Source organism: Panthera leo, chromosome A2, assembly GCF_018350215.1.
Source record: "Panthera leo isolate Ple1 chromosome A2, P.leo_Ple1_pat1.1, whole genome shotgun sequence".
NCBI classification, from domain to species: domain Eukaryota; kingdom Metazoa; phylum Chordata; class Mammalia; order Carnivora; family Felidae; genus Panthera; species Panthera leo.
The window spans coordinates 130184771-130206883 of NC_056680.1; the positions used below are offsets into that span (position 1 = coordinate 130184771).

Here is a 22113-nt window from a genome sequence, read left to right on the forward strand (position 1 = left end):
TTCCCCCTCTCTTCTAAATGACAGAATGTAAATATAACACTTATTAACTTCTCAAGCTTTCCATTCCTATAGGTGGGAAGTTAAAAATGAAGGGTAAGTGGGGCACCTGGGTGGCTCAGTCGTTTGAGCCTTAACTATTGGCTCAGGTCATGATCTCACGGTTCATGGGTTCAAGCCCCATGTAAGCTTTGTGCTGACAGCGTGGAGCCTACTTCAGATTCTCTGTCTCCCTCTCTCTCTGCCCCTACCCAGCTCACATGCTCTCTGTCTCAAAAATAAATAAACACTAAAAAAATTAAAGTATGCCCAAAAATGCAAGCAAAGCAATTGAATGGTTTTAATGTACCCCTGTTTTTGACTATGGAAAGCCTATTGGACCTGAAAAATCGCTTTTTAATCTACTGTAGCAAGTGTGACCAGTGGAAGTGTTGGCAATTATGACCCCAAAGTTAAATGGTTGCATTCATGCATTATCCAGAAGCGTCAAATGTAAAGACCTGGGGCAAAGTAGTTCAAGTGCTTCAAAAGCAATCATGGATTTTGTTGAAATTCTTACCTGAAAGCCTTTTTTCTCAGCCAGGAAAAAGCTGTCATTCCTATGGTAGGAATGTCTAAATTTAAGTTCCAGAATAAGCTAAACTGTATCTCTTGGTGGTAACTGTATGCAAGGGGAAGAATCATTTTCTAAAGTCGGCCCAGGTATTCTGTTGAAACATTGTCTTCTTTCAAGAGATAGGGAGAATGGCTCTATGTGAGGAAGGTCTGAGTTCACTCATGTGGTAGAGGTTTTATCCTTCATGGTTCTATAATTCTCTACAAGAGGGATCCCAGGAACCGTGGATTTGAAAAGTGTTTTCAAGTTTCTTATATATATTCTATATCCTTGGAGAAAGTTCTGTGGTTTGGTTGTTACCTAAAATATGCCTTTACCACATATATTAACTGACAAACTCTTTCCAGATATCATTTGACCTGTAAAAAATAAATTTCTATATTTTGTGTTTGGACAATGTAAATAATATTGCCTCAATGCTGGCTTTACTCTAGAATTTGTTTAAAGTACCAGCGAAGCAGGGGTATAAAAAACAAAGTATTTTAAAGAAGTTTGACATATAATAAAAACATTTTTAAATTTCCCTTGTGACTTTGACCCAGGAGTTACTGAAAAGTATGTTACTTTATAGTATTGGGGGATTTTTCTAGATGGCTTTTTATAATTGACTTTTAATTTATTTCTGTTATGGTCATAGAAAATATTTTGACTGCAGTCATTGCATTTTAATGAGACTTGTGTTTTGGTCCAGCATATGGTCTATCTTGGTGAATATTCTGGGTGCACTTGAAAAAAAATGTATACTCTGCAGTTATTGGGTGTACTATTCTGAAAATAGCATTTAAGTCAAATTTTTTAAAAGTGTTGTTCAAATTTTCTGTAACCTTAGTGATTTTCCTCTAGTTATTCTAGCAATTACTGAGAGAGCAGTGTTTAAATCTCCAAATAGGATTATGATCTGTCTTTTTGTTTGTCTCTGTCATTTTACGCTTCATATATTTTGAAACTTTGTTATTAGGTGCATGCACATTTAAGCCCTTTGGATAGGTAGGTCTTTTGATCATGTTGAAATATCTCTATTTCTGAAAATGCTCTTTGATTTCAATTCTGAATTGGCTGATATGAATGTAGTCATACCAGCTTTCTTAGGATTCATATTTGCATCTTTTCACCATCCTTTTTCTTTAAAACTATTAGTATCTTTGTATTTAACATATATTTCTTGTAAATAGCATATTGTTGGATCTTGTTTTTCATCTAGTGAAGTGGTTCTCAACCAGGAGAGAATTTGTTCCCCAGGGCAAATTTACACCTATCTGGAGACAATTTTGTTTTTTGTCATAACTGAAGGGAAAGGGGTGATGATACTCGCACCTAGTGGGTAGAAGTTAGGGATGCTATCAAACATCCTGTAATGCACATGGTGCATTACAAAGAATTATGTGGTCCAAAATGTCAATAGAGGTGAGGCTGAGAAATTGATTTAGTTTGACAGTCTCTCACTTTTAATTGAAGAAATTAGTCCATTTACATTTAGTATAATTATCAATAATGTTAACTTTATAATTTTTTTTAATGTTTATTCATTTTTGAGAGAGAGACAGAGTGTGAATGGGGGAGGGGCAGAGAGAGAGGAAGATACAGAATCTGAAGCAGGCTCCAGGATTTGAGCTCTCAGCACAGAGCCTGATGCGGCGCTCAAGCTCATAGACTGTGAGATCATGACCTCAGCCCAAGTCAGTCGCTTAACTGACTGAACCACCAAGGTGCTCCAATAATGTTAACTTTAAATCTGGTATCTTGGTATTTATTTTCTATTGTCCTATTGGTTCTTTGTTTCTTTGTTCTCCTTTCCTACATTCTTTTGAATTAATCAGTTTCTTTTTTAGTATTCTATCTCCTCTATTAATTTTTTTTATTATGCCTCTTTGTTTTAATATAACTATCCTGTTCATCAAAGTTTTTATGTATGTATGTATGTATGTATGTATGTATGTATATCAGAATGGGCACATAGTTTCCTGTTTTACTCATTTGGATATAATCTGTTACTATCATTGTCTATTGTTCAAACTGTCCCACCTCTGGCCATTGGGAGTTACCTTAAACTGACATTTGTGCCTTTTTAACAGCTACCTCTTATTTTTTGAGTATTGATTGCTTTCTGGAACTAACAGATATTCCAGGCTTATCTTGTTCTTTTGCTACTCCAGCAAAAGTTACAAGAAGTAATGTTATTTCTCCAAAGAGCCCTGGTTTCTTTTAGTGGAGAATAATATTCAGAAGCCACAATATGGGATATAGGTATATTCATTGCTTTTTGGGCACTGGTAATCTCAAGCTCTCTTACAGACAAAGCTAAGGATTATATGTAGAAAAATATGCATATATAAATGTTTACACATATTTACATCTCTATTAATTTCTCTATCAACTACTTCCTCTTCCAACCCAAGATCTTAAAGGTTATTATAGTTCTCCACATTTCCATGTTTGCAATTCCATTTTTCAACAGAAAAATATGCTCCTATCATCCTTAATAAATTTTTATATTTGGTAAATCTCTCCTGTGTAGCCTGTCTCCATTATCCTCTCTCCCCTATCCCTGGTGCATCCTTCTTAACACATGCCAGATCACTCATTTTTGAGGTTCTGACATGTTATGATATCCCATGCCAGGGACTGTCCACCCCACCATGAGTGCAATCCAGGTATTTTTTTGTTTCTAATATATTTATCACTCCTAGAATACCTATTTGGTTCTGAAATTTCCTCTTTGCCTATTGTACCCATTATTCCCTATAAATTTCTCAACACACTTTAATTTTTTAAAACATTCTTGTCTTCCAGTAACCTACAAGTGTCTGTTGACTGTGTACTCTTTTTAAAAAATATTTACCTTCTTTTATTGTTTCTATTTTTTTATTATTTTAATTCCAGTAAGATTAATACACAGTGTTGTATTAGTTTCAGGCATACAATATAGTGATTCAACAATTGTATACTCAGTGCTCATCATGATGAGTGTATTCTTAATCTCCTATACCTATTTCACCAGTTCCCCTATCCACCTATTCTGGTAACCATCTGTTGGTTCTGTATAGTTAAGAGTCTGTTTTCTTGTCTTTTTTTTTCTTTGCTCATTTGTCCTGTTTCTTAAATTTCATGTGAGTAAAATTATATGGTATTTTAAATTGATGTATTTTACTTAGCATTATACCCTCTAGATCCATCCATGTTATTGCAAATAACAAGATTTTATTCCTTTTGTAGATGAATAATATTCCTGTGTGTGTGTGTGTGTGTGTGTGTGTGTGTACACAACATCTTCTTTATCCATTCATCTATCAATGGACACTTAGGTTGCTTCCATAATTTGCCTATTGTAAATAATGCTGCTATAAACCCTGGAGCACATATATCTTTTTGAAGCAGTGTTTTCATATTCTTTAGGTAAATACCCAGTAGTGGAATTAGTGGATCATATTGTAGTTCTCTTTTTAATTTTCTGAGAAACCTCCATACTGTTTTCCACAGTGGCTGCTCCAGTTTGGATTCCTACCAATAGTGCATGAGAGTTCCTTTTTCTCCACATCCTCTCCAATACTTGTTTCCTGTGTTTTTTATTTTACCATTCTGATAGGTATGAGGTAATATCTCAGTGTGGTTTTGATTTGCATTTCCTTGATGATAACTAATGTTGAGCATCTTTTTATGTGTCTGTTGGCCATCCGTATGTTGTCTTTGGAGAATTGTCTATTCATCTGCCCATTTTTAACTAGATTATTTGTCATTTTGGTGTTGAGTTGTATAAGTTCCTTATGTAATTTGGATACTAGCCCTTTATTGGATATGTCAGTTGCAAATATCTTTTCCCATTCAGTAGGTTGCCTTTTTGTTTTGTTGATCATATCTTGTACTGTGCAGAAACTTATTTTGATGTAGTCCCAATCGTTTATTTTTGCTTTTGTTCCCTTTGCCTTAGGAGACACATCAAGAAAATTAATTGTTCTGGCTGATGTCAGAGAAATTACTGCTTGTGCTCTTTTCTAGGATTTTTATGGTTTCAAGTCTCACATTTAGGTTTTTAATTCATTTCGAGTTTATTTTTGTGTGTGGTGAAAGATAGTGGCCCAGTTTAATTCTTTTCCATGTAGCTCTCCAGTTTTCCCAACATCATTTGTTGAAGACAGGGTCTTTTTCCCATTGCATATTCTTTCAGGCTTTGGCAAAGATTAATTGACCATATAAATGTGGGTTTATTTCTGGGTTCCCTATCCTGTGCTGTTGATCAATGTGTCTATTTTTGTGCCAGTACAATACTGTCTTGATTACTACAGCTTTGTAGTATATCTTTATATCTGGGATTTTGATACTTTAAGTTTGTTATTTTTTTTCTATTTTTATTTAAATACTAGTTAGTTAACATACAGGGCAATATTGGTTTCAAGAGTAGAACTCAGTGGTTCATGACTTATATACAACACCCAGTACTCATCATAACAAGTGCCCTCCTTAATACCCGTCACCCATCTAGCCCATTCCCCAACCCACCTCCCCTCCAGCAACTCTGTTTGTTCTCTATCATCAAGATACTCTTATGGTTTGTTTCCCTCTTTTTTGTTGTTATTGTTCTTTAAAATTTTTTTTTTTTACATTTATTATTGAGAGTCAGAGAGAGACAGAGCATGAGCATGGGAGAGGCAGAAAGTGGAGGAGACACAGAATCTGAAGCAGACTCCAGGCTCTGAGCTATTAGCACAGAGCCTGATGCAGGGCTTGAACTCACAAACTGTGAGATCATGACCTGAGCTGAAGTTGGACGCTCAACCAACTGAGCCACCCAGGCACCCTTGTTGTTGTTCTTTTTAAGGATTACTTTGACTATTTGAAGTCTTTTGTGGTTCCATACTTTAGGATTATTTATTCTAGTTCTGTGAACAATGCTGTTAGTATTTTGACAGGTATTACATTAAATGTGTAGATTGTTTTGGGTAGTTTGGACATTTAAACAATAGTTGTTCTCCCAATTCATGTGCATGAAATATCTTTCCATTTATTTGTATCATCTTCAATTTCTTTCATCAGCATTTTGTAATTGTCAGGTCTTTCACCTCTTTGGTTAAGTGTATTCCTAGGTATTCATTTTGGTGCAATTATAAATGAAACTGTTTTGGTTTTTTTTTAAGGTTTATTTGTTTTGAGAGAGAGAGCACATGTGCATGCGCATGGGTGGGGGAGGGGCAGAGAGAGAGGGAGAGAGAGAATCCCAAGCAGACTCTGTGCTTTCAGCACAGAGCCTGATGTGGGGCTCAATCCCATAAACCATGAGGTCATGACCTGAGCTGAAATCAAGAATCAGACACTCAACTGACTGAGCCACTCAGATACCCCAAGACTGGTTTCTTAATTTCTCTCTCTGCTACTTCATTATTAGTGTACAGAAATGCAATGGATTTCTATTGATTTTGTATCCTGTGGCCTTACTGAATTCATTTATCAGTTCTAGTAGTTTTTTGGTGGAGTCTTGAGGGTTTTCTATATATGGTATCATGCCATCTGCAAATAGTAAAATTTTTACTTCTTCCTTACCAATTTGGATGCCTTTTATTCCTTTTTATTGTCTGATTGCTGTGGCTAGAACTTCCTGTTGATTGCTTACTCTTGATAATGGATCCAATTCTTCCCCTCTTCCTGTCTTATAATTTTTAAATATGTATTCTGTATTGTCCATAAAAGTACAGTGGAGAGTAAAGTGTTAATTCGTGTTCGTTGAGGGAGTGCATGCCTTTCATTCACTGGTGATTAGGGTGAGGAACTTATCCTTCAGAATTCTCCACAAGTTCAGTTGAGCTAGAGCTTGGCTGCAGCTTTAATTAGACTGATCTCAGTTAAGCCCAATCCCTAGCTGCCTTATCTGTTTTCTCTGTCAAGAGACTGAGCAACTTGATCATTTTAATGTTTGAACTGGAGTGAGAGTTGTATTTCAGTTTTAGTTTGGATTCAAATGTGGTTCCAGCTCTGGCAATGAAGTGTCATGTGCAAAGCTACATACACTCTCTTTGTTTCTGAGCCCTCCTCCACTGCCAGTTTCTTGGAAAAATTCCAGGGTAAGGGGGCATGCTTGTTGGGTCAAGCTTTTAATGCCCTTTCAGGCCCATTTCACCAGCCCACAATGTTATCAAAAGTTCAGCCAGTTTCCTCTTTTCTGCAAAATCTTTTCTATGGCAGTTCCACTTCTAAATCACCAGCACCCAGACAGTCATTTGCCCCAGGTATAAAAAAGGCTTCAGTCTGTATTTATTTATGAAGAACTCCTCTCTCTTTAAGATTTATTTCATCTAGACTTGCTTATATATAGTACTCTGCAATAGCTCCAATAAAGAGTATGTTTATTTTATCTGGAATTTTTCTCATGTTTCCAGTGGATCAGAGTTCTTTTGTATTTTATGTCCTCACCAGAAGTCAATTTCACCATGTTTTAGTGAAAGTGAAATTTATATTCGCTTCAAGTTCAAGATAGTGAACACATGCCTTTATATCATCTCCAATTCCCATTAAATTAATAGTAAAGGAACAATTAATAGTAAAGGAACATGATAGCATCAAGATGTAGAGAAAGGGAGGGTCTTTCATCAGACCAGTGATTTCGGTACACATTGAGAAGACAAAGAGTAATAGAAGAGTGTGAACCGGGAGGCAGAGAGGAGCAAGCTGTGGCCTAGTAGCCCCACAGAAAATACTTCTGAGGAGGAACTCTGATCAGTCCGGGTCAACCCCAGAAAGACTTCAGCATCAGAAATTGCTGAGAAATTAAGGAAGGGGCTAAAAAGTGAGGCTGATATTAGTGCAATTAATAATCAAAGGTCTTTATATTGACCAGCTGCCCTTCTTGGGTATACTTATGTGCTTGTAGCCAGGTGTTTGGCCCCTTGACAAAATACTCAACAAAGTCAGAGAAAGACAAATACCGTATGACTTCACTCATATGCGGAATTTAAAAAACAAAACAAGCAAAGGGGAAAAAAATGAGAGACAGAGGCGGGGGGTGAGGAGGGCAGAGGGGAGAGAGTCAAAACAAGAAACAGACTCTTAATTACAGAGAACAATTTGATGGTTATGAGGGTGGGGGTGGTTCAGTAGGTGATAGGGATTAAGGAGGGCGCTTGTCATGATGAGCACAGGGTGCCATGTATGGGACTGTTGAATTATCATATTGTGCACTTGAAACTAATATAACACTGTATGTTAACTGAAATTTAAAAAAAAGTTCTCGAAAGTCTGGGATATTTATACTTGAGAGTAAAACCTTCCTTTTCTTGGCATGTGGGGATCCTCAGAACAAAATCTGGTTCAAAGCTGAGTCTGAGACCCAATTTCTTAGCCATGATTGTGTCATTGGGGTAAGTTACTTAGGTTCATTGCATCACTTTCCTCGTTTATAAAAGTATATCAATCATAAAAGGTGGTTGTGAGGACTTAAAGAAATCTTGTAAACACAAGTGCTTTTGCACAGTGCCTCAAACATAAAAATAATTCAACAGATGACAGTCATTGTCATTGTTATTGTTAGTGATGAATTAGTTGCTTTATGTAGAAAAGAAAGGAATCCGAAGGTTAGGTGTTGGGGAAAAAGAGGAGTACTTCTTTTAATTATGTAAAAAGAAATAGGGGAGAATGGGTATTAATGTAAGTGCATGTGGATCACAAATTAAAACCCTACCCCCATTTTCTTTACCAATACCTACTTACGTAGAAGGAATCAATTTACAAAAAGACTCCAAAGAACCTAGAAATGTCTATTATAAAATTGTATTAAAATGGCATCCATCTGATATTCCAAATCTACAGAAACAACACTGTTTTGAGAAAATTCATGTGCTGTGGGTATTTCTAAGCCAGAAGATGAATTTTTTTTCTTAAAACAAATTCTCTACACAGTGTCATTAACATCCAATATTATATTCAAAGAGTCTTCAGTGTGCTGTGGTGGGAAGAACAAATGGCCAGCTACAAAAATAAAAGTGCTTTATTATTTTTGCTTCTTTAAAAAGAAGACTTTTAAGTCTTCTGTTTTATGCTAAAAAGTAACGTAAATTTTGCTTATCAACACATTGGTTTGTTTTAATATAAGAATACTTTTACTTCACATGTAGTAAACATTGAGGTCTAGGAAGTTATACCATGTTCTTCACCTACCCTTGGCACACTACTAAAACCTTTGATTTGGGATAGATCAATATTTTTAGGTAAAGATCAAAAGCAATAACAAAAGTTTACTAAAATTGTTTTATTCTAATTAAGTTCCTACTTATAAAATGCCGAGAGGTCATCACATAAGATGACTGGTCACTTTGATTTTTTTTAATGTTTAGTTTTGAGAGAGAGAGGGAGAGGAAGAGGGAGAGAGAGAGAGAGTGAGCGAGCATGCTAGGAAAGAGGGCAGAGAGAATCCCAGTCTCCATTCCATCAGTGCAGAGTCGTCCTGGGCTCCAACCCACGAGCCATGAGATCATTACCGGAGCCAAAACCAAGAGTTGGGACGCTTAACTGACTGAGCTACCTAGGGGCCCCTCAGTTTGATTTTTTTTAATCAATCAAAATTGTTTTTATGTATTAATATTTAAAAACATAGTGATTAACCTATCGTTTTCAATTTTGAATCAACTTTGGTCTAAGAATAATACTTCCTAATACACATAAATGTAAATTACTGTCAATAAAATAGTTGCTCATAGCAATTACTACTTGTTTCATACTTTGTATCTATATATTGCAACTAGTGAATAGGGAAGATACTCCAAAATTGAGACACTTGTAGTTTCCCTAGCTTGTTCTGAACCTGTTTATGTTTATAGGCCATTTTTTTCTGACTTTATCGTCTAATTGTCACTGATGAGCAGAGCCAAATTTCTTTGTTCATCAGACTTTCTTTCAATAATTTCCATTTGTGAGAAGTCTCTGACCATCTATATGTTTCTAATGGGATATCAAAGATTCAATCTTAATCGTATAAAAATCCTAATAAAAATTAACCAACAAAAAGCCATCTTTTTATGACATCAGTTATGTTTTCATTCAAACCTGAGTTTCTCCTTTTCTGATCTTGACACTTACTACTCTTTAAAAATGTGAAATGTTTGGGGCACTTGGCTGGCTCAGTCAGTGCAGCATGGGACTTTTGATTTGGGGGTCACGAGTTTGAGCTCCATATTGGGCATGGAGTTTGTTTAGTAAGAAAAAATATATTTTAGAAAATGTGAGATGTTTTCCTTTCACTGATTCTGTAATAGTCTTTAGTAATTATCAACTTAATGAGGATCTGGATAAAATATCCACTTAAAATCGTAAAGAACCTTAAGTAATATACAATCAAGTTATCCTAATTTCTCTTTAGGATTCTAAATTCACTCAAAAATATTTCTTGAATACCTCCTATTATGGGCAAGACACTCTTCTGGGTTAACTGTGTACCAGAAATATCAAGATGTATAAGCTTCTCCCTGAAAAGAGAGGATAATCTAGTATGTTTCCAATAGAGGTGTTCAAAAGTACTGACATATCTTTTATTTATTTGTCAATGTTTATTTTTGAGAGAGAGACAGAATGCTAGTGGGTTAGGTGCAGAGAGGGAGACAGAATCTAAAGCAGGCTGCAGGCTCCAGGCTCTGACCTCAGTACAGAGCCCAACGTGGGGCTCAAACTCACGAGCTGTGAGATCATGACCTGAGCTGAAGTTGGACGCTCAAATGACTGAGCCACCCAGGCGCCCCAAAGGTACTGACATATCAAACTCCTTTGAGCATTTTCTATGAAATATACCTAACCACATTCTTAAACCGTTTTCTTCTGGCATAATGTTAACTGTCACATTACCTGTGGAAAGGTAATGTAGAACATGACTTTGGAGGAGCCTAAGCTCTAAATGTGAAAGAATACATATAAAAAGACAGTACCCAAAACAGCAAATATATTTAGACCAAAATTTACAAACAAAATGTATAGTTACAAATAGATTCTAATGAAGATTTTACTTTAAAAAAATCTACCCACTAACACATTAAATATAAATGCATTTTAATCAGCAATGCAATTTTTAATAGACTTATGAAAACAATGGTCATAAAAATGGTCTTCTGTACAATTTTGTATTTATTAAGAAGAGCAAGATAGAAAGCTATGCAAAGATAAATCCAAATATCTCAGAGAAGAGTTTAGTCAGAGCAAACTGAAAATTTTTTAATGAAATAATAGCGTAACTGAAAATTATAGGAAGAGGAAGAACTTGACTCCTTAATTCATCACAGAACAGTATACACTTTTTTAAAAGACATTTTTTAGGGGATAGTGCTTTTGTGGTTTTAGCAATGTATCATATAAGGAGACACAGTGAGTCATGTTGATAAACATCTCCATGTTAACTGTTTTTTAGTGGGATGGTATGGTTTTGCTCTAAAATAATTCCTACCACTCCAAGTAACTTCTTCATAAACATATGGTATATAAAATGAAAGCCATAAGAAAATTGGCTTTATTAATTGTCAGATCTAGTTTTTAATCTTTGGGTTAAAGTAACCAATCAATCTATCCCTCCTATAAATACTTTCTCCATACTGTCAGTTACTTTGATGTTCTAAAATGGTGGTTTTCATTTAGGATGTTACCTCTTGTCATTTTATAGTTTTTTGTTTGAGGAGAAGAATTCATCAAAGTGGATATTCTGTAACTTTGTGGTTAACAAATTGGCTCAAGTCACATTTCTAGCTCAGAACTTTTTTCGTCACAGAGAATTATCTATCAAAATATTATCTTTGTGGCTGTAAAGTCATCTGTAGGCTACCTTTTGAATCTGATTTTTAGTACCATCTTGAGATTATGTTATAAAGAATGCAGAATATACACCTTTATATCTGGCTTTCTCAGAGTAAGGAGACAGCTTTAATTAAAGTTAATTTGCTTAATATTGGCCTGGAAATTTAAAAGATTCTATTTAACGTTAATTTAACTGTTTTGTAGCTATAAGCTCATAATTTTAATTTGTGTCTTTTCTGCTGTACTATTTCATTTGGATGTTGATACAAATACATGACCAAATATTGGAAAACTTCAAATCAACCTGCTACCAACCATGAACTCTAATATATGGGTATTTTTTATGACTATCACTTTTGATATATTAAAATCATTCAGTAACTGTTTTTGCACATTACATGAAAAATTAATTTTTAATATTTTATTGAAAGCATTAGGAAAGTCTTATTTTAAACACAGAAATAATCGGACTGTAACAATGCTGCATAGATAGTGGTATACGAGTTCCCTGACACTAAGTGACTTCTACCTAACAAAAACTTCAATTTTCAAGTCACCAGGTAGAAAATGGTAGAGGCATTATTTCCCCTCTCTGAGGCTGGAAAAATGGCTTCAATGGTGAGAAGTCACACTACTTAAAACAACAAAGATTGGATTATCCCCTAATTTAATTCCACTCCCCTCTTGTTATTTCTCAGATATGAAAATTTAGAATGTAAGAATTTTTGGAAGGGAAGAGGAGGTAGATTACCTCTTAGGGGATACCCTGATCAGTGCCTGCTTTAATCAGACAAAACACTGAATTAAGTTTTAAAAATTACGACCACACCATTACGCATAACTAAAATTGCCAACATGAACACTTTTTTTTAACATAATACATTACATGTATACAAGAAAAAAAAATGACCTGTTTCCAATCCTTTTTCAGTAGGAAAAAATGTCATCACTAATGGAAGATTTGAAAAACAATTTTTCATGACATAGCATTAACTCTAGAGAGATCAGAATCATTTCTGAAGAATGAAAATAGCCTAAATCAGTGAGAAACTGCTAAATTTCTTTTAAATGTTTACTTTTTGAAAGGGAAGACAATTTATTTGGAGGAAATTTGTAGCTGGAAACATTGTTCATTAAAACACTGTTACCCTGAGAAAAACTCTTAAAATTGCCAGTGCTTTCGGAGCCCCCACGGTAGTGCAGGAAGGAGCAATTTGTAGGCATCTAGCTGCTTACAGTTACCTACATGAAGAATGTTTTGATCTTAAACAGTGATCTGGGCTTCACTGCTAAACTGGTAAGAGGCCACAAGCAAGACATCTGAATGTGGTAGACTCTAAGTACATTTGTGCACTCGTTTCTTCCTTTATTCTTTTTTAAGAGCTTGTAATTCTTAAATGGTCTTGGACCCAAGCCTACTGTTCACAAAAAAATAATCTTTTGTAAGCAAATTCAAAGTTTACTTATAATAGGAAACAAACTGTCTGGTCTACATTCTCTAACCTATGCCTAGAAAATAAGGCATTAGTAATTCTTCACTGGCCACTGCAGAGCATCGACAAGTGTTTTCTTTCTAATCGGAGGCATATGCAAACATTCCTCAAAGTGCATTGTTATTTTTAACATCTCTTATGCATGTACACAGCATCGGCATTTATGACTCCTTACATACTTTAGGATAAAATGCTTATTCCCAACATCTTACATACACCATAATTACTTGAGAAAAGACAAAGTGAAACAAGCTACAGAAGTAGCAAGATATTTTTCACAAATAAAAAAATAATATACAAAAAATGGCAAGTTAGTGATGACCGGTAGTATGAACTCTCAGTAATATTCCACGTTGGGTTCCAGATTAAGATTTGACAAGTTTGAAGCCTTGTCCTGTGTCCAGCACAGTAGGAAGAAACCAACTCATTTTTAATCTTTTCAAACACCGAAAACAAGTTTTGCAGATCCAAAACAGGTTCAGACCACACAACCAGTTGGCCAAATGCACTAGTGGATACGTGATACGAGGGAAGTGTAACATCCAGTGCTTGGCCACGTCACTGCCCGTTGGCAGGTGCAGAGTGTAGTCACTCCACCGTTTTGACACACCATACACCGCTTTCACAGTGCGTCCCTTTTCGGTCCAGCAGATGTTATTACTGGGGTTGCAGTTATATTCTACCCAGTCTTTTGTGAAGTCGCCCAGCTGTGGTGGGTCAGCTTCTTCAATATCGATGGTCTTTGTCATCTCGGCTCCTTGGACTGCAATGTACTGATCGTTGATTTTTCTCACTTCTTTCACCCAAGGGGTTGGATTCTCACTGTCTAACACGATAATGAGGCGAGAACAGAAGGAACCGTTCTTTTCTCTCCACCATTCTAAAAGTGTGTCGAGGCGCAGTATGTCTCCACCTGTGAACAAAAGAAAATTCAACAGAATAATAATTTCTGAAGGCTCCTCTTGGTATATTTTTTTTAAGTTCTTGAAATTAAATATGTAGGCAAAAAAAAAAATAGATGGAACTTCCTTTTAAAGTATCTTTTAGAGGAGTTTTTCTTTTTTTAAAAAAAAAGTTTTACCTTTCAACTTCAGGTAAAAAAAAAATCCTTATTACATTAAAAGAAGGGATATGTTATAATTAAGAAAATTGTTTTCTAAGGTTCAATTTAGTGAAAAAATTAAAATTTAGTGATAAAATTAATATTTAGTGATAAGAATTAAAAGCTAATCTTCTACATCAGGGGCAGCAAATTATGGCTCCTGGGCGAATTCAGTATTCCACCTGTGTGTGTGTGGCCTGAGAGCTAAGAACGGATTTTACATTTTTACATGGTTAAAAATCAAAAGACAAAAGTTTGTGACAGTGCAAATCATAGGAGACTTAAATTTCATATTATTATTTCCATAAATAACATTCATTTACATTCTGTCTATGGCTGCTTTTGCTCTATAATGCCTGAGCTGAGCAGTTACAATAGGGACCTTGGGACCTACTAAGCCAAAAACACCTGGCCCTTTACAGAAAAAGTCTGTCGACCCTTGTTCTACATCACTGATAAATTAATGTTACCTTGCTGCGTATGTAGGCACCTACCTAAGGAAAAAGAAACGCTTTTCCTACCTGTACCAAGAGTGTGTTTAGAATGGATTTTTAAATTCATTTTATACCTGAAAAACAACACAGGATTTAAATATATATATGTACATACCCAGAAAGGTCTAAGCAAATTTGCCTTACAGCTAGTAGTTTTTACATTTGGTTCATTATACATAGGTTTTTTTGTTAATTTTGATTTTTAGATAGATTGCTCTAAAACACTATCTATCTTGACTATTTAATTTTTGGCATCTTCTTAAAGTTTTGTGCCCTAGGCAATTGCCATCCTCACTCACCCTACTCCTGGCTCTGTCTCAATGGTACATTAATATTAATACAATCATTCAAATTCCAGGAATTTATCCTAAGGAAAGGGCAGAAAGGGGGACAAAAATTACTTATAAAGATCTTCCTCCCACTGCTAAGACAGTGTAAAATCTGAAACAACCAGGGGAATGAAAATAAAATCTGAGGGAGTTTTATAATAAAATGGTATTTATAGAAACATTTTAATAATGAGAAAATATGATACTAGGAGAAAAAGCATGACATGGAAGTCTATCTACAAAAATAGCTGCAGTGGTTATTGCTGGGTGTTTGGATTTTAGGTGGTTTTTGTTACACTTTCCTGTATTTTCCACAATTTTCACATTACGTATATGTCACTTTTATGATTAGAAAAAAATGTTAACATGGTATAATTTACTAGCACAAGCTCCAACAACCTCAGATACGTATTTCTACCTAGAGCAACCATCCTCTTTGCTAAACTAACAAAACGACAACACTGGAGAGAGCGGGAATCCTTTAGAATTTGGACTCCATGAGTAATATGACCTCTGAAGCCAGGGCATAACAAATTCTTTTTTTTTTTTTTAATTTTTTTTTTTAACGTTTATTTATTTTTGAGACAGAGAGAGACAGAGCATGAACAGGGGAGGGGCAGAGAGAGAGGGAGACACAGAATTGGAAGTAGGCTCCAGGCTCTGAGCCATCAGCCCAGAGCCCAACGCGGGGCACAAATTCTTTATGTATCATTAATACTCTTCTTTTCAGCCTGCTGTATCTTAGACTTCTGACAATGAAAAAGCTGTTTCATGAATTGATATCCTACTCCTGCTTATCATTTCAGAGGCACTATTTCAATATATGCCCTCCACATATTACTAATGTGTTATTTCACAGAGAGCTCCAGAAGATACCTTTTATTATATGGTGAAATACTAACTTTTCATTATTGCCAGTTCTATTCAATTTCTCTAGAGATCAGGGAATGATACAGATTACAAGAGCTATTATACAAATTCCATCTGCCACAAAACATCATTGTCTAACTTGCCTTCTACAACTATTTCAATAAATATTCTAAAATGTACATTCTACACTAATTCTCTTATATACATGCTCTTTAGATATCAATAAGAGATTTAAAGGAGCATTAAAGCCTTTTCAATGAATATTTCTCTTCTGTTTTGTTTTTGCTCTACTCTCTCCTGTAAATAGGATCTATGTTGCATTTGGCTTTTGGCCCAGATGCAAAGTACTTACATTTATCTCAGCTAACAACCATCTAATGCGGTTAAAGTAATTGAGACTGTTTTTTTAAAGACTTTGTTTATCTGTGATAAACTGCTTTACAGATTACCTACTTTTTTTTTTTTCCATTTATTTCTCTCTGGTCATTATATTAATTGTTTTTTACCCTCAAACAAAGAGGCAAAAATATCAGGTTCATATTATGAAACCCCATAAATGTAAGAAGACTACATATTCTAAGAAGCACTTTGAGTAAAGGTATGTGATATAAGGGCAAACACAAATTTTCTTTTTCAGAATGGTATTTAGTTCTGGACCTGCTCTTAACTTGCTAACTCAGGTAAAATCCAGTCATGATGTTTCCTATTTTACAGGTTTTTAGAAAGACAACTATTAATAAATTCTCAGGGCTTAAAGTTCTTTGTCACGTGGGGTGGAATGGATTAAAGCATTTTCCTCAGAGCAGGGGTGCTCAGTACTATTTTTGAGTACTATCGGCTTTTGAGTGCTATGTCTCTGGCAGCCCAGGGCAGGAACTGACTGAAAGGAAGGCTCTGCCTCTGCCCCTGGTTCGACCTGGTTACCTATGGGCTTGGTGCCTCAAGCTGAGAGAGTATAAAGTTGCCGAATTAGGGACGAACCTATACCTACCCCTCTTGGAGAAGGCAAAGCCATCTCAAGTGGTGCTTTCTCCATTGTGTTTTTCCACTTTTAACAATAATGTCTCCAACAAAGAAAGTTACACATACAAGAATAAATCTTGGCTAAGAAAGGAATTCTATAATGGTTAACTTACTGGTGACATAATTTAAAAAATATTATAAAGATACCATTCCAGAATGTAACTGCTAGACATTTAACTAAAATAAAGCCATACCATAGAGTTTTTAACTCTTCATAAATTATTGCTAACTCATAATGAATTTAAGAACACTGATGACTACGTTATTTATCTTGATGTCTATAATTTTTTCTATGAAAAGAAAAAGCTGATATAAATAGTGAACTGAACATCTAGAATTTATTTCTAAAGACATCTTTTAAAAGATACTTGAGGGGCACCTGGGTGGTTTAGTCAGTTGAAATCCGACTTTAGCTCAAGTCATGATCTCGTGGTCCATGAGTTCAAGCCCCACGTCAGGCTCTGTGCTGACAGCTCAGGGCCTGGAGCCTGCTTTGGGTTCTGTATCTCCCTCTCTCTCTGCCCCTCCCCCGCGACTGCTCTGTCTCTGTCTCTCTCTCTCTCTCAAAAATAAACATCAAAAAAAATTAAAAAATAAAAGATACTTGAAATAAATTTTAAAAGATTTAAGAGGAAAAATAGAAACTTTCTGAAAAATGTTTTTACTAATAAATCCTTTATGTACACATACAAGCTTACTTTTAATATTACTTTTTTAAAATACTTAAAAATAACTAAGGATACATGCATGACCACCAAAATTATGCCTTTTTCCTCATTTGATTTGGGAAGAGTTTATTATTATAAGCCTTGCAATAAGTTTTCAATAATCAATCTGTAGTTTTAACTCTGAAATTCTATTTCTGTCAAGATTTTTGAATTGAATAGAACTTTTTCTCCTGTGCTCTAAGGAAAAGTACACAGAATGCTATACTTTCCCTAGAATTAAAATAGTCATAAAGGTTAAAAAGGGGTTTTCTACATTGAGTTCTAAAAAGTTAAAAGGTCAAGTAAAATACTGCACAAACTATATTCAACTAACTTTGATGTTGACTACCCTCTTCTACAGTATTTCAAAAATGGATGAACGATGCTAACAAAAATACGTACTTAACCAAAACATGCAATTTCTCTACCTTAATGGTTTTTGTCTCTGGCAGCACATGGTACAATGGGGAAAAACATATTTTATGGGCAAAGCAGGTCTGGATTTGAATCATAGTGCCTTCACTTACCAGTTGTATGACCAGAGATAGGTAACAACTTTAAGCTTTCATTTTATTCTTTGAAAAACGAAGTGACAGAGGTGACAGTACTTACCTCAAAGTATTTCAAGGAAAGATTAAATCTAACGTATATCAAGTACAAAGCATAGTAACTATGCTTCAAATGTGCCCAATAAATTTTGCCTTTACTCCTAGACAGCCATTAAGTTATTAAATATTTACTTGTAAAACTAAAAATTACAACAATACTTTTATGATAAAACCCTGGTTATAAATCTGGCATGAAATTAGTAAGACCATGATGGTTTAAAATCAGCTCTATTTTAAACCTTGAGTTTGTTCCCTTTCTTCTGGAGTTGTGTTGGGAGCTCTGCCTTTGTCCTTCCACAATACTTGTTTATGTAAGTCCTGCATCTGAACATCAGTTTCTACTTATGTTAGGTCTATTTTACTACTTTATTTTTAAAAAAATTTTTTTTGCTGTTTGTTTTTGAGAGAGAGAGAGAGAGAGAGAGAGAGAGAGAACGAGCAGGGGAGGAGCAGAGAGAGAGAAGGAGACACAGAAGCCAAAGCAAGCTCCAGGTTCCAAGCTGTCAGCACAGAGCCCAACGCGGGGCTCGAACCCATGAGCAGTGAGATCGTGACCTGAGCCGAAGTTGGACACCCAACAAACTGAGCCACCCAGGCGCCCCACTATTTTCCTATTTGTACATGTTCTTAGTATAAAACATCTATAATATTTATGAGAAAAAGCAGGATATAATTAAGTTCTAGAAGAACTATTTCTAACATAAAATAAGAAAATTACTCTTTTTCATGATTGATTCAATGATTTCATCCATCTATCACTTACTTAAGGATCCCTAGTACATGCAAGGATCTGTGCTAGGTGCAAATAATTCATAAAACAAAGCCCATGACTTACATGCTCTCTAATCTAGTTAGAAAGCCCAATGAACAAATTTACATATAAAATAGATCTCATTTTACCCTTGGCAGGGAGATTTAGGATTACTCCCTCATTTTACAGATGTGAAAACTGAAACTGAGGGAAGTTAGGTAACTTGTCAAAAATAACACTGTTGTGGCAAAATCAGGGCCAGAACCAAGGTCTCCTGACCTAAGTGCTACTCCCACCATATCACATAGCCTGTTATTTAAAATCCTGGTGAGCTTTCTAACATAAACAAAACTGGACGTGTGCAGAACTAACATTTAAAGACTTGGAAATCAATTTCCATAACATTTAAAGACTTAGAACTACTAGTCAAGTTAATCAGCTTCTGAAAAATGTAACTGTATTTAATAATTCTGAAAATACGTTAAAGGGAAACTGACAATAAGTCTCAGATTAAGCAGATCTTTTTTCTCCTAATCAATACAAGACATAATTCTCAAAACCTTTATAGAGATTATTAATATTATGCTAAACAGCTATGCTAAAGAAAAAAAAAGTTCTATGTATACTTAGTAAACTGTGAAGTAGAAAATGAAGAATTTTGGAAATTTAATGTTTGAGTGTGAAGGGTATATTTCCACAAATAGGTCTATCTTCCTAAAAGTGAAATTGCCAGGGGTGCATTTACCTGCAAGAGCCCACTCTCCTGTGCTGTGGGTATGCCCACTGTAATACAAAACATATGTATCATGTCTAGGTCCATCCACAGTCCGAAGTTCAAGGAAAGCTTTCAGTTTGGAATGAAGAGTATCAAAGGACAGTCCACTTGTGGAATAGTCACATCCATAGGTCTCAATCATATGATATGCAAAAAATCTTTGGATAGCATTGAGCATGCCAGTAGACCTCAAATTTAACTCCTGTACATGTTCTGGTGGAAGAAGTGTTGGCTGACCATCAGGACTGAAGGAAAAAAAAAAAAAAAAAAAAAAGATGATTTTGGTGTTTAAAGAATGTTCATTCTATATTACATTCTTATTCTTCATTTATAATTAAGAATCGTAATAGTTGCTGATAACTAAATGGCACGATTTTTAAAAATCGTGCCGTTTAGTTATCATCTTTTCTAAAGTTCCTACAGTGCTAAGAATTAAGCTTGAACATCAAAGGCTAGTTTCTAAAAGTTACATTTTTAACGATTAAAATAATCACCAAACTGAAAGCTAGGAAAAGATATCCAAATGTTGACAATACTATTCTTTGTTCTATACTCATATCCTTTTCCCAAATGACTGATAATTGAATAAGACTTTCTAAAAGTAAGATTATATTGATTTTACCCTGTGTTTTAAGAACACCCACATGGGAACTATAACAAAAGAACTTTTTTCCTTGAGAAAAAAATTTTAACAAAGTAAGGAAGCAATATGTTTTTTATTTCTATATTGAAAAAAGACAGTCTTTATAAAATGCATTCAAGTTCTACTAACTTAAGGAACATGAATGACAGAAGAAAGTATCTGTTAGTAAATGGCATTTTAAAACAATTATTAAAATTTCGGTCCATTGCCTTATACTACTGAACACTAACTAAAGACAGATCTGATCCTAGAACAAACATAAAATGGTACTCTAGTAAAGATGATAAACCAAGTCTTAAGGCTACAAGAATCAAAATAATATCAATATTGAAGTGGAAAAAAAAAATCATCACTCCCATCCAGAAAAGGAATTTAAGTAATTTTGAAAACTTTACATTTTGCTGCAGGTATTATCAATAATATTCAAATAACACTAGTTTTCATTAAAATAATAAGGCATTTTGTTCTTATTTTGTATTTGTAACACTTAGCAATCAAAAAGTAAAAGAATAAGCAACACATTAACAAAAATTAGAATAAAAATCTGTGCAAATTACTACTTCCACATATTCTCTCTGCTGAGCTGTCACTTCTTTATGGGACCCTTTTAAATCTATTTCTTTTACTTCTCAAAGAATTTGCAATTTTTTTTTTAATGTTTATTTTTGAGACAGAGAGAGACAGAGCATGAGCGGGGGAGGGGCAGAGAGAGAGGGAGACACAGAATCCGAAGCAGGCTCCAGGCTCTGAGCTGTCAGCACAGAGCCCGACGCGGGGCTCGAACTCACAGACCGTGAGATCATGACCTGAGCCGAAGTCGGAAGCTCAACCAACTGAGCCACCCAGGCGCCCCAAGAATTTGCAATTTTATAAAGCCTTTAACATGGAGGAAAATGTTTACTACAAATAGTCTATTTTTGGTTTTTATGTCAAATATTTGAAATCAATTTTTTATTTCAAGTCTTCCCCCTACCCCACCCTAAAAGCCACCATGGTAAGTATGAAGAATACTTGGTGGTCAAAACACATCAACAGCAAAGAGGGGTGCCTGGTTAAGAGTTTGACTCTTGATATGGGCGCAGGTCATGATCTCACTGGTTTGTGAGATTGAGCTCCAGGTCAGGCTCTGTGCTGACAGCACAGGACCTGCTTGGGATTCTCTCCCGCTCTCTCTACCCATCCCCTCCTTGCACACACACTCACACTCTCTCTCTCAAAACAAATAAATAACATTAAAAAAAAAAAAAGCAAAGAACTATTTTTTTCTATTTCCAAGGTACTTAACTATGAAAAATATTTTAATGTGGCAATTTTTACAGATTAAACCAATTTGCTACACATTTAGGGACAAGAATTATGTTTGGAATAAAACTACAATCAAGTATGTTTAAAAAAATTTTTTAATGCTTACTTATTTTTGAGAGAGAAAGAGAGAGAGCATGTGCATGCACTGAAGGGACAGACACAGAGGGAGACACAGAATCCAAAGCAGGCTCCACACTCAGAGCTGTCAGCACAGAGCCTGGCGTGGGGATTCAACTCACGGATCGTGAGATCATGACTTGAGCCAAAATCAGACGCTCAACTGACTGAGCCACTGAGGCACCCCTCAAAGAAATATGTTTAACTTCATTGCCAATTTCCTGAATTCCTGGTATTTGTATGCCAGTTTCCAACGGGCATACTGTTTCTGCATTCATATTCTCATTAGCTCTTCATAGCATTCCTCTAAGATGGGAAGAATAGGTATTACTGTTTGCATTTTAGATAAGGACACTGAAGTTCAGAGAAGTTGTGATTTGCCTAGGGTAACACAGAACTAGAATTTAGGGCTCTCAGGTCCCGTATACATCTATTAAATTTCACCATGTTGTTTCACAGGACATTTTCCTAAACAAGAAAGGGTAGGACCTTTTCTAAAGAAAGGGTAGGACCTTTTCTTAGAACAATCAT

At 35.3% G+C, this 22113-nt stretch overlaps 1 protein-coding gene across 1 annotated transcript in view; it reads right to left on the bottom strand.

Moving 5' to 3' along the window:
- Positions 1-10628: 10628 nt before the first annotated feature.
- TMEM168 (transmembrane protein 168) overlaps positions 10629-22113 on the bottom strand; it is a 32024-nt gene continuing 20539 nt past the window's right edge. Inside the window, exons 4-5 of the mRNA XM_042922481.1 lie at positions 19488-19762; positions 10629-13771 (exon numbers count right to left, since the gene is read on the bottom strand). Coding sequence (XP_042778415.1) covers positions 13224-13771; positions 19488-19762 — 823 coding nt within the window. The 3' untranslated portion in view covers positions 10629-13223. The remainder of the gene's footprint in view (positions 13772-19487; positions 19763-22113) is intronic.